Source organism: Palaemon carinicauda, chromosome 38 (genome assembly GCF_036898095.1).
Source record: "Palaemon carinicauda isolate YSFRI2023 chromosome 38, ASM3689809v2, whole genome shotgun sequence".
NCBI classification, from domain to species: Eukaryota; Metazoa; Arthropoda; class Malacostraca; order Decapoda; family Palaemonidae; genus Palaemon; species Palaemon carinicauda.
Window position 1 is genome coordinate 48,899,516 of NC_090762.1, and position 13,160 is coordinate 48,912,675.

General features: G+C 41.7%; 1 protein-coding gene across 1 annotated transcript in view; it reads left to right on the plus strand.

Annotated features, from left to right (window-relative positions):
• The window catches only part of LOC137630607 (DNA excision repair protein ERCC-6-like), a 90,144-nt gene that overhangs the window by 44,798 nt on the left and 32,186 nt on the right, over positions 1-13,160 (plus strand). The window contains exons 3-6 of the mRNA XM_068362199.1: positions 590-719; positions 3,167-3,312; positions 10,965-11,305; positions 11,869-13,038. Coding sequence (XP_068218300.1) covers positions 590-719; positions 3,167-3,312; positions 10,965-11,305; positions 11,869-13,038 — 1,787 coding nt within the window. The remainder of the gene's footprint in view (positions 1-589; positions 720-3,166; positions 3,313-10,964; positions 11,306-11,868; positions 13,039-13,160) is intronic.

Consider the following 13,160-nt stretch of genomic DNA (forward strand, 5'->3'; position numbering starts at 1 on the left):
TCTCCTTGGGGAAAGGGATCCCTCTTTAGACCACATACCAATCTTCTTGGACAGGCCAGGCCTTATTAATCTATTCATCCCAATGATAGACAGATAGGAGGTCACTGGAGTCATTTCCTTCGTTCCTGTCCGGGACAAGGTAGATTGATATTTCCAAGGAAAAACCTACCAATTTGGTTCCAGGAGTACTTTTAACTCACCATGCAGTAAGTCTTTCTACCTAAAGGATGGTGGTTTGTATTTGTGTAGGAAAATATTAATTTGTATTTTTCCTAGCTTTACAAATCTGTGTCCTCAGTCCTTAGCAGAAAGGTTATAAGTGAAGAGACTTTGACAGGTAAGGGGATGGGGCTCCTTGCCCTTGCTCCCACCTTTCGCTTAGCTGCTTGTTAAATGATTCAGCAGTTGTCTAGCTTTCCAGTTTCCCACTGAAAACATACTCGCTACTACCTAAAAAACTTAAATTTGTATAGCTAAGAAAAATACAAATGACTTGAAATGTTTTTATTTTTATTTAGTTTTATATAAACTGTACAGGACAAATTTACTTTTTATAATTTCAAATGTTTGAAATACTAATTGTTTTCAGGTGGATAAAGCTGTGACAGTCCATGCACGTAAACAAAGGATGCAGATGTTGAAAAAGGACATCCAAGATGTGAAGAAAGAAATAAAGCAAGGAGATTTAAAGATGCATATCCTTAGTGAAAGGCTATCTGGTAAGAAATTGTGAATTGTTATCGAGCACAATAATAAGATGAGCTAATTTTTGCTGTATTTAAATTGAAATAAACCCCCTTATTCCAGATTGATATATACTGACTAATGACCATGTTGATATATACTGACTAATGACCATGTAATGCTTTATGGACATTGTTGACTGGAGGATAGTGTTTTTTTTTGGAAGAGAGTTCGGTTTTATGAAAACTTCCTCTTAGTGTGTTGAGTTGGATGCTCATTGGTTGAGTGATCCATATGATGTTGGGAAGTGACTTAGTTTGGCTGATTTTGTCTTATGTTCAAGACTAATATTTTTCTGTGCATGATACAGTTTTGTAGTGTAATTGTATGGAGTAATTTAGAGTTGCAGAACTGTATACAACTCATGATACTTGGCAAGTCCTACAAGTCAAGATGTTTCTGTAGTCTGTAGTCTTGTTGAAATAAATTCTTAATGGGTTTTACAAATTTTCCTAAAATATAGTTTTTTTTTGCAAGATTTAGGGTTGTTTCGCAAGTGTTTGTGTAAATCTTGTGTAAGTTGCAGCACTTGCTACCATTATATTTTATTTTAATGTTTGTTAAACAGGACAACTGTCATGACTTGAAAATTTGTTACTTGCAGTTCTGTAACATTAAGGAAAGTTATGTTTGCGTTAGAATTTTTTATTATGGGTTTCATTGATTTAAACAGTTTGTGCATTAAATAGAAAATGGTGCATATTTTACTACTGAAAATAAGAAGGGCACAGGGTGACTAAGGCAGATTAAGGGTGAATTGTAAGTGCCACTTAACCTATAGGTGCCTGTCACTAATGTCTTGCCTATGTCATATTTTTTATTGCTTTCCTTATACTTTACCATACTTTCTCGGGGGTTTGTCAACTTGGCTTTTGTGTTGTGCATATTGGCCATTAGTATAAGTTTTATGATGATTGGGTAAATTGAAATGATTAACCAGCAAAAGACTATTTATACTAATGTGCTATAATGTTCTGGTCTCATAGATTTTATTATGTATTTGCATAGGGTAGGCTAAGTTATGACGCTGTAATGGTATGTCTTTGAGGGTTTACCATTTTTTGAAAAGATAAAGGTATCATCCATTTTACTGCACTTATCATCATTTATGATTAAATGTAACTTGAGTCCAGTCTTTTCTTACAATTTGACAATTGTTCCAGTGTGAGGGTAACTAAAATTAAAAGGATATTTTATATTGTAAAACTACTATCATATGTTTCTGCATCTTATATTAAATACTGTACAGTGCTGATTATAGAAGGAGTTAAATTTGTGTACAGTTGCACTTATAAAATTTTATATGAAATATAACTTGATAAGCATGTCTTGTCAGTAGTCACATTGTCATTTGGTGAAACTGCATAAGGGCTATAAGTATCACTTAGATGATTAGCATTCAGAATTGAATTAGGTATATTGTTGAACATACAAGTTACCTTGTGTTGCACAGCTTACTCAAGATTTGGACGCTTCATACTTGCCCTTTTATGGGTTTGCTAACTGTTGTGAATAAACATTAACATTATAAGATTTACAGTAGCCCTGTAATCTCTGTTATATTTCATACATTCATCATTACAGTTGATCTAGATTGCAATGTGTAAGTTGATGAAGTTTCATATTGGATAGCATGAATTTTTATCATCTTTGCACTGCAGGAAACTTTTTTCATTGGTTTCATCTCGTACATAACTTTCATTAAGATTTAATGAAACTGATTGTAACTACTGTACTGCTTGATACAGTATTTTGAAAAGCCACAGCACTGCTATATAAGACATTTTGTGTGGTGTGTTGAAGTTTGTAATTCTAGTTTGTTATCATTAGTTTATATTGATTACACTATGATTGTAAGATACTTATTTTTCTGCAGTGTTTATTATGGTATGTCTTACCTGATATAATAACGTTCATTATTAGCATAGTAGATTTTGTTATAAGGAAATATTTATTCTTACAGACAATTGACAATGAAAAAGGAAAGGATCTGGAGTCAAAGATTGAATCTTGTAGATTTCTAAAACGAGTTTATATTGAAAAATATAAAATCTTATGAGACTTTATATCGCTACTGCATCTGTCTTTACCTTTTACTAACAACACCTTGTACTGTAAGCACTACTAAAGGGTCTTTTCAGCATTTTTTTCAGCTCCTAGCTGCCATTACTTCATATTATTCTACTTTACCATCTTTTCCCGCTTTTTTTCTTCCTTCTTTCTGTACTTCCTCTTTTAACTTTTGCTTCTTAGTGTAACTTCAAGGTTTTCCCTATTTGGACTTCATTGATGAATGGCCGCACTGGCCCAGCACCTGGCGGTATAGCCAAAAGTCATAAATCCAATCCTTAAATGTGGTCTTACTCTATTTCATTACTTAAGTTTGTTTTGTAACTAGTGGTTTCTGACTTTTTTGTTTCAGGAATGAGACGGAGGGTTGTTGATCCCCGTCAGTATTTCAGTGTAGAGAAAGAGATGAAAAGTAAAGATGAGCAACTCAAGGTCCTAAAAAGTCGTGAGGAATATTTGACGCAGAAGTTGTCGGCTGCAGAAAGCAACGAGGCAGAGGTATTTTAGTAATTTTGAATGTTTTTTCTGTGTGTATTTCAAGAAACTGTAATTATCATAAGCAGTATTAACTTATCCCTAAGGGTAATTCCACTTACAGGGTTCTTTACGCTTCACACCTTAGTACGTAAGGTTGTTTGGAGTAGCCCATGAGCCCCAGCTGTATTGCTTTGTACCTTCTACCCTCATCCTTTCCATATTGTTTACCCATACTTAGTTGCCAAACTTCAACTGTATATTTATCAAATTCTTATGTCCCATTTAAAAATGAATCCTTTTTAAATGACATTGGTGTCAGTAAGTTAATTTGTCAAAGAAAATTTTCAACCATAAGAATGAATGTTGAGGTTGTGAAAAATTTTGCAAGAATTCAAGAATACAGTATAAAACTAAAATGGCAATGTTTTTTGCCAAGAATGTTTGCAGATGCAAAAAATATACACTGCTAAATTTAAAGTTACATCATTGTTTTATGAATAGAACTTACCTGGCAGTTATATATACATAGCTAATTATCTCTATTTCGGCAGAATTTTTCTAAAACTAGGCAACCGCCTTGTGGTGGTTGGGTGGTAACACCCGTTAAAGGGTGGTAGGAGGAATCATTCCCGTTTTCTGTTCTTCAGTTCATCTCTGCCGGCCGGATCGACAACACGTTGGTCCGTCATTAAGAGTTTTTCTTCGCTTTCCCTGCTCGGTGTACCAGTCTGCTTTTTTGGTGAAGTACTCTGATTTGGGGTTTTGGCGATCGTTGTATTTTGTTTTCTCTTAGCTTTTTTGCTGTTTTTCATTATGAGTGAAAAGAGTCATTACCGTATCTGTGCGAATGAGGAATGTAAGGTGAGACTACCGAAAATGGCGGTAGACCCTCACACCGTTTGTTCTAATTGTAGGGGTTTTGTTTGTGCCCTTGATAATAGGTGCGGGGAATGTAAGGTTTTGGATGAGAAAGATTGGAATTATGAAGCGCTATGTGCGTAAGCTAGAGCTCGATAGAGTTAGGAGAGCTTCTAGGTCTAAGTCTAAGTCTGTTAGTGGTAAGGAAGACGAACTTAGCGTAGATTTATCTATTGATCCTATTATTGATTCCTCTTTGGAAGTTGATCCTTCCCTTGAGGTAGTAACTCCTGCACCTCCTACAGGTTCCGTACCTACGGATGACCCTCGGTACGCTAGCCTGGCGGCCGAGTTGAAGGCCATTAAAGAACAACTGGAGGCCTTTAAAGGTAAGGAAAGTGAAAGTGCTTGTGTTAGTGCAGTGGAGGTGGCGACTGACCGAATCTGTCATACCCCTAGGCCTAGACCTCTACCAAGCTCCCAGGACCAAGGGAGAAGGTACGTCGATGACCGAAAGGGGGTGAGAGGTACGTACCCTCGGTCAGCCGTCGCCTCAGACAGTCCTGTTGTCGATTCCCAGGCTGCTCTTGACCGTCACGGGAAAGACGTGTCGTATGTGTTGTTTTCTTCTCCGAATTCGTCCAGACGTAAATGGAAGTTTGAAGCTTCAAGACCTACTAAGAGGAGATGGAACCGCGACGAACGGTCTCGTTCTTTCTCTCCCGGTTCTAGCAGTTATGAACCTTGTCCGTCGGAGGATGATTTCGACTCCGTGCCTGTGAAAAGGACGAAGCCTGCTGCCGAAGATCCTCCCCCTTCTACGAGTGTTATTCGTCAGCCCCCCCCTTCGGGGCCTCAAAACCCAGCTGATGTTGCTAAATCCTTTATGTCTGTCATGCAGGAACAACTTTTGACTTTAGTACAAGCCTTTAGCCGCCCTCACGCCCAGTCTGACAGACGTAAAGACGACTCGTTGCCGATTAAGAAGTCTGCTTCTAAGAGAGAACGGAGTTCTTCTTTAAAGAAAACTTCTCCCTCTCTACGCCAGGATGAGGAATGTGTGCTTTCGCCAGGCGATACTTCTTCGCGATACCAGGGCGATACGTTTTCTCGTTCTCGATACCGGGACGATACCTTATCGAACGATGCTGCTTCTCGTTCTCGATGCCAAGACGATACCGCCTCCCGTTCACGTTACCAGCACGATACCTCCTCTCGTTCGCTTCGCCACGACGATACCTCCTCTCGTTCGCTTCGCCACGACGATACCTCCTCTCGTTCGCTTCGCCACGACGATACCTCCTCTCGTTCACGACGCCACAACGATACCGACCCTAGTTCTCGACGCCACGACGATACCGCCTCTCGTTCACGACGCCACGACGATACCGCCTCTCATTCTCGCCGCCACGACGATACCGCCTCTCGCTCTCGACGTCAGAACGACTCTGCCTCTCGTTCTCGGTCCCAGGGCGATACCACCCTGCCTCTTCGGGACGATACTGCCTCTCGTCCCAAGGATTCTTCTAGCGCGGGACTCCAGGATGCAACCCGTCTTTTGCAGGATGATGCCTTTGATTTGCCCTTGTCGGGTTCTAAGGATCCTTCTTCTCTTTCGAAGGATATTGCAGATGTGGATCAGGACCTCGAGGATGTTTCTGATGACGATGATAATCCTGCCGACGCTGTGGGAGATTACAAAGTTCTCTCTCTCTCCCTTCTTGAACTTTTTGGAGAGGAATTCCAACCTGCTGCCCCTCAATCTCCTCAGTCCCAATTTAACAGAAAGAAGGCCAAGAAACAGTCGGCCTTCATCAAGATGAAGCTGTCTATCTCCGCAAAGAAGGCTCTCACGAAGATTGATGACTGGATGATGGAGCGGAGACAAACAGTTAAGACTTCCTTCTCGTTTCCACCAGCTCGTCTTGCTTCAAGAGCGGGTATGTGGTATGCAACTGGAGAACCTTTGGGTCTGGGAGTTCCTTCCTCCTCCAAGGGTGACTTCTCTGGTTTAGTGGACTCTGCTAGAAGGCATGCTCTCAACTCAGCCAAAGTCATGTGGTCGATGTCGGAGCTGGATCATCTCGTCAAAGGTATTTTTAGAGCCTTTGAGGTTTTTAGTTTCCTAGACTGGTCGCTTGGGACTCTCGCAAGGAAAACTGAACAGATGGAAGGATCTAGGGACCTTACCAGTATTATGTCCTGTATGGATAAGGCCCTCAGAGATGGGGCGAATGAGTTGGCTGCTCTGTTCTCAGCTGGGGTCCTAAAGAAGAGAGCTCTGCTTTGCTCTTTTGCTTCTAGGTCTGTTACCAATGCACAAAAGTCTGAGCTTCTTTACGCCCCCCTCTCTCAACATCTTTTTCCCGAGTCCCTGGTTAATGACATTACGCGTTCTCTGGCCCAAAAAGCCACCCAAGACCTTTTATCTCGTTCTGCTCGTAAGCCCTTGGCAGCCCCTCCTTCTTCTTTGAAACGGGAGGAAAGGAGATTCCAGCAGCCCTTTCGGGGCAGGACTACTTCAAGACCAGATTTTAGAGGGAGAAGGCAAGAATCAGGACCAAGATCTACCAGGGGTTCTTTCAGACCTCGCTCCAGAAAATGAAGTTCGTCTCCTCCAGACAGTAGGCGCAAGACTGTCAGGTTTTTGGCAGTCTTGGAAGAGGAGAGGGGCGGACACCTGGTCCCTCTCAGTCATCAAGGAAGGATACAAGATCCCCTTTCTGAAAAAACCTCCTCTCGCAGATGCTCCGCTGGCCTTAGTAGCCCGGTACTCAGATCCGGGGAAACAGAAGGCCCTAGTAGACCTTGTCAACCAAATGCTAGACAAGGGGGCGATAGAACCGGTTCGGGATCTATCCTCCCCAGGCTTTTACAATCGCCTGTTTCTGGTCCCCAAGAACTCGGGCGGATGGAGACCCGTCCTGGATGTCAGCGCTCTCAACGTATTTGTGGAGAAGACAAAGTTCTCCATGGAGACGACTCAGTCGGTGCTGGCGTCAGTACGTCCAGGGGACTGGATGGTGTCTCTCGACTTGCAGGACGCATATTTCCATGTCCCCATCCATCCGACTTCGAGGAAGTACCTGAGATTTGTAATGCAGGGCAAGTGCTTCCAATTCAGAGCTCTTTGCTTCGGTCTCAGCACGGCTCCTCAAGTCTTCACCAGGGTAATGGCGAATGTGTCAGGTTGGCTGCATCAGGAGGGGATAAGGATATCCTTCTATCTGGACGATTGGCTGATTCGTTCACGATCGAGGGAGAAATGTCTGGAGGATTTACGGAAGACTTTTATGATGGCTCAAGATCTAGGCCTGGTCATCAACAGGGAGAAGTCTCAGATCAGACCGAATCAGACTATTCTCTATTTGGGGATAGTTCTGAATTCAGTTCTTTTTCGGGCTTCTCCCTCTCAGGAAAGACAGACCAAGTGTCTCGTAAAAATCAGAACTTTCCTGGACAAGAAGAGATGCACAGTGAAGGAGTGGATGAGTTTGCTGGGGACTCTATCCTCCCTCGAACAGTTTGTCTCTCTGGGGAGACTCCACCTAAGGCCTCTTCAGCACTTTCTTTCGAAGACGTGGAACAGAAAGATGCAGGAAGACTCCTTTTCCTTCCCCATTCCAATAGAAGTCAAGACTCTTCTGAAGTGGTGGCTGGACCCAACCTTGTTAGGGGAAGGGATCTCCTTACACAAGAAGAACCCAGACCTAGTGTTGTTTTCAGACGCATCAGAGTCAGGCTGGGGGGCAACACTAGGAAGCAAGGAGGTCTCAGGCTATTGGGAAGGAATTCAGCTGGGATGGCACATCAACAACAAGGAGCTGATGGTCATTTTTCTGGGGCTAAAGGCCTTCAAGGACTTGGTGTCTGGGAAGATTGTGGAGGTCAACTCAGACAACACCACAGCTCTTGCTTACATCAGGAAGCAAGGAGGGACTCACTCTCTGTCTCTGTTCGAGACAGCAAGAGAGCTCCTTCTTTGGGCGAAGGAGAACAGGATAAACCTGCTGACGAGGTTTGTTCAGGGACAGAAGAATGTGAGGGCGGACATGCTCAGCAGGAAAGGGCAGGTCCTTCCCACAGAATGGACCCTCAACCAACAGGTCTGTCAGAGTCTCTGGAGGCTGTGGGAGAGACCCCTCATCGATCTTTTCGCTTCCAACTTATCCAAGAGGATCCCCATCTATTGCTCCCTAGTTCCGGACAGAGAGGCAATAGCAGTAGACGCCTTTTTGATGGATTGGACGGGGATGGACACTTATGCTTTCCCCCATTCAAGATCATCAATCTGGTAGTCAGGAAATTCGCCCTCCTCGATTCGGGACGGATGATCCTGATAGCTCCGTTCTGGCCGATGAGGGAATGGTTCACGGAGGTGGTGGACTTGTTGATGGACTTTCCAAGAAGCCTCCCTGCAAGTCCAAATCTGCTCAGACAACCCCACTTCGAGAGATATCATCAAAACCCCCTCGCTCTCAATCTGACTACCTTCAGACTATCGAGAAGCTCGTCAGATCGAGAGGCTTTTCAGCGCAAGCTGCGAAAGCTATCGCCAGAGCGAGGAGGGTCTCTTCGCAGAGGGTCTACCAGTCCAAGTGGGAGACTTTTAGGGCTTGGTGTAGGAAGCACAAGATTTCCTCATCCACTACCTCTGTGAGCCAGATTGCGGATTTCTTGTTGTACCTCAGACAGGACGCTAAGCTAGCTGTGTCCACTATCAAAGGGTACAAAAGTATGCTCTCTTCTGTCTGTCGGCATAGAGGCTTGGACTTGTCTCGCGATAAGGACTTACATGACCTCTTGAAGTCTTTTGAGACGACCAAGCAGACCCAGTTAAAGCCCCCGTCTTGGAACCTTGATGTGGTTCTTAAATTTCTGTGCACCAAGAGATTTGAGCCCATCTCACAGGCTCCCCTTAGGGAGGTTACCAAGAAGACCCTCTTTCTTTTGGCCTTAGCAACAGCTAAAAGAGTTAGTGAAGTCCATGCCATTGAAAAACGGGTAGGCTTCAATCTGAATGGGGCAGTTTGTGCCTTGAGATTAGACTTTCTCGCTAAGAACGAGAACCCTTCTAAGCCCTGGCCGAGGACCTTTGAGGTTCCTAACTTGACCAACCTAGTGGGTCAAGAGCAAGAGAGGCTGCTCTGTCCAGTACGAGCCCTCAAGACCTACTTGTCTCGCACGAAAAGTGTGAGAGGCTCTTCTAGCTCCCTGTGGTGTTCTGTGAAAGATCCTCAAAAGCCCCTTTCCAAGAACGCTTTGTCCTTTTTCCTGAGGGAAGTGATAAGAGAAGCGCATCTCTTGTGTGAGGAGGAACACTTCGGACGTTTAAAAGTGCAAGCTCACGAAGTGAGGGCCATTGCGACCTCGCTTGCTTACCGCAAGATCATGTCGCTCCGTCAAATTATGGATGCGACATTCTGGAGGAGCAACTCTGTGTTTGCCTCTCATTACCTCAGAGAGGTGAGGGTGGATTATGAGAAATGTTATACCTTGGGACCATACGTAGCTACGGCTTCTGTATTAGGCAAAGGAGTTACTACCTCCCCTCAACCTTAGTTTTGTTTACTTGTGCATAGGTTGGTGTATTTTTTATTGGTTGTCTGAGGACTTCGACTTGTGTACAGTTCACCTCAGTCTAGTTAGATAATTTTTATCTACTTTGCAAATGTTAAGTGGTTGGTTTGGTAAAGTTGCGGTTTTTTATTTTGGGCAATAGGTAGTCCTGAAGTCTAGTCAGATTGTTTGTCTCACCCCGTTGACAGACTCGATTGAGTGTTTTCAGCACTGCAGGTCACATCCTGGCTGACACTCCTAAGGGAAAGCGACTCAAGAGGCAGGAACCTTTGAAGTCAGCTACCTTAGCAGGTAAGGAATCAAGGTGTTTATTTATCCTACAGCTTTTTTGGTTGTTTCCCCAACGATGTTACTGTCTATCACCCTCCTCCAAGTGTGTTAATCAGCTATGTATATATAACTGCCAGGTAAGTTTTATTCATAAAAATGGAGTTTTTATGATAAAACAAAGTTTTATGAATACTTACCTGGCAGTTATATATACATTCGAAGGCCCACCCACCTCCCCTCAGGAGACAGGTCGAGCATAGATGAACTGAAGAACAGAAAACGGGAATGATTCCTCCTACCACCCTTTAACGGGTGTTACCACCCAACCACCACAAGGCGGTTGCCTAGTTTTAGAAAAATTCTGCCGAAATAGAGATAATTAGCTATGTATATATAACTGCCAGGTAAGTATTCATAAAACTTTGTTTTTTCATTCATAAAACTTTGTTTTATCATAAAAACTCCATTTTCAGTCCCAGTGGTGGTTACTGCCTAGAGCATGCAGAGTAGGGTCTAATGTAGCCATTGTATATTCTCTACAGGATTCTTCTGACACAGCTGCGTTGTTGCCAATCTCTCTCTCTCTGCATTTGTTCCTTTACCATTTTTCTAATTTAGCTCTAATTTTCTCCCCTGGGGTAGGATGAATCTTTTGAACCAGAGCTTTGTCTGTCTGAATAAGTAATTGTATGATAACAGTAACTATGATAAATTCCCAAGCTAGTTTTAATGTAAGAGGTGATGAATCAATTATGGTATTGACTTTAGATAAAGGAACTTGTGTTCCAAGTCAACTTTTGTTAATTGACCTTGATTTGATTTAGAAGAATTTTAAGAATACATGTCACAGTACTACTATACTTGTAGTGTACATGTATATTAACTTTCTTTGGAGTGTACAGGTACATTAATAAGAAGTTTTTTTTTTTATTAATAATTTACTTAGTTATTCATATTCTCAAAAGCTGGATGACCTGGAATTAGAAGATGGAGAAATTGCAGAGGAAGAGGATGTCTCTGTACTGGAAGTTGCTTTGGAAGAGAAGAAATCTCAGATGTCTGGAAGTGAGAAAGAACGACTCATCCGTGAGGGAAAAATGACCCCATTTGGTACTGTCATGACTTCCAGCTCAAGTAAAACAGTGTCTGTAGAACGACCCACTGGAATAACCAAGTCTGAGAAGCGTAAGATCCAGGCTGCTGCTCAGAAAAGGAAGAGTGAAAAAGAATCCCTAATCAGCACCGGTGAAATGACCCCTTTTGGTAGTGTTGTCAAAACTACTAAGACTGTGATACCCAGTAACAAGTATGTTCTCAATTTATTGTTACTTTATATTTTTTTGATGTAGGTAAAACTATGCATAAATTGTAAAGCTTCTCTTCTATAGTACAAGAAGTCTGTTTTTTTTTTATCATTAAGAGCATCAAGTACCTTTGAAAAAAGCAAAGTAAAATTACAAGAGGCAAACTCAAGTTTTCCTATGTTTTGTTTGATTATCATGGTATGTGTGTCCTTAAAAGTTGTAAAGAATTTTTCCTTTAGTTTGAAGTTTAGCTGCTGTATGAACTAATTTTGGTATGCTTGTAAAAATTACCACAGTAGTCTTTATCATAGAGTTGCACTATCACTTTTTAACTTTAGTAAAATTTTTGTCTTTTAAATTATTAGTCTAAGAGAAAAGAAAGTGGATGGGAAATAATTTCATAATTTTGTACCATGGATCATTGGTAAATTTTTTTTTAATTTCAAATACTGTAAATACAAAAGTTGATCCAATAGTTTATTTGCTTTTTCTTATGATGATTTACTGTTGATAGTTTAGAAATAATCAATAATACAGTTCTCATTTGGCCTATGTTCTGTTTCAGAGAGAAAAAACAGACAGGAGCAGTATTGACAGATTTTGAGAAATACTTACAAGACCAAATCGATCGTCAAAAAGAACACAGTAAGACAAGCCAAGGTACTAAGCGCAAGAAGTCATCTGGTGACCCAAATTATGGTATACCTAAAAGGAAGAAAAAACCTAAAGAATATATTGGTAATATTGATTTTGACAAGGATGGTGGGGAAGCAAGTGATGAAGGTACTTCTCTTTCAGCTATTAAGAGCAAAGTAAAATCAAATTATAAAGCTAAATGTAATGATTCTAAAAAGAAGACTCTGAGTAAAGACCCTGTAAGAATGAAAGTATTGCACACAAAACAAAAGAAGAATAGAAAAGTTGACCTGGGAAGTGTGACAAGTGAACTAGAAGTTGATCAGTACAAAGCAGTTCCCAGGAGAGTTTTATCTGAGACGGTTAGTTTTGAAGGGGAAGATTTGGAAGTATCCCATTCTACTGATGAGAGCGGTTCTGAATATATTCCATCTGATAAGGATTATTCAGATGATGATGGAAACTTAACAGATAGGAAGAACCAGGTGAGAGACAATGTAGACAGGCCAAAAAGGAAACAGAAGAAGAGAGTTGTGACTGATGATGAATTTTCTGGTGATGAAATACCCAAGAGTAAAGGAAGGAGGTCTCTGAAAGAGCTAGATGATGGAAATATAGATGATTATGTATCAAGAATAGAGAAATGGAAGGAAGACAGGTTGAAGCAGAAACACGCCAAAATCCTCAGAGGTGAAGACTTGGATTCTGAGGAGGAGGAGGAGGGTTATGAAGAGTTTGATGGAGGGTACAAAATACCTCTCAGCATCTGGAATAAGTTATACAAGTACCAACGCACTTGTGTCAAGTGGCTCTGGGAGCTACACTCTCAGGGTTGTGGTGGGATTTTGGGAGATGAAATGGGCCTGGGAAAAACAATTCAGGTGATATCTTTTCTTGTAGGCCTCTCTTATTCTCGGTTAAGTGAACGTCGTCAGCGTTGGAAAGGCTTAGGTCCTGTGCTAATTGTGTGTCCTGCGACTGTGCTGCGTCAGTGGGTTAAGGAATTTCACAAGTGGTGGCCACCTTTTAGAGTTGCGATTCTCCACGAATCAGGATCTTTTGTTGGCACAAGGGCCTCTCTTATCCACAACATTAATAAGTAAGCTGTAATTCTTTTCATATTTATGTTGTGTAATTTTGGTAATGTTTTTGCTTCTAAATGCCAAAATTCTAGTGCGAAATACATGAATGACCTTATGAAGTAGTTAAACTATATATGTC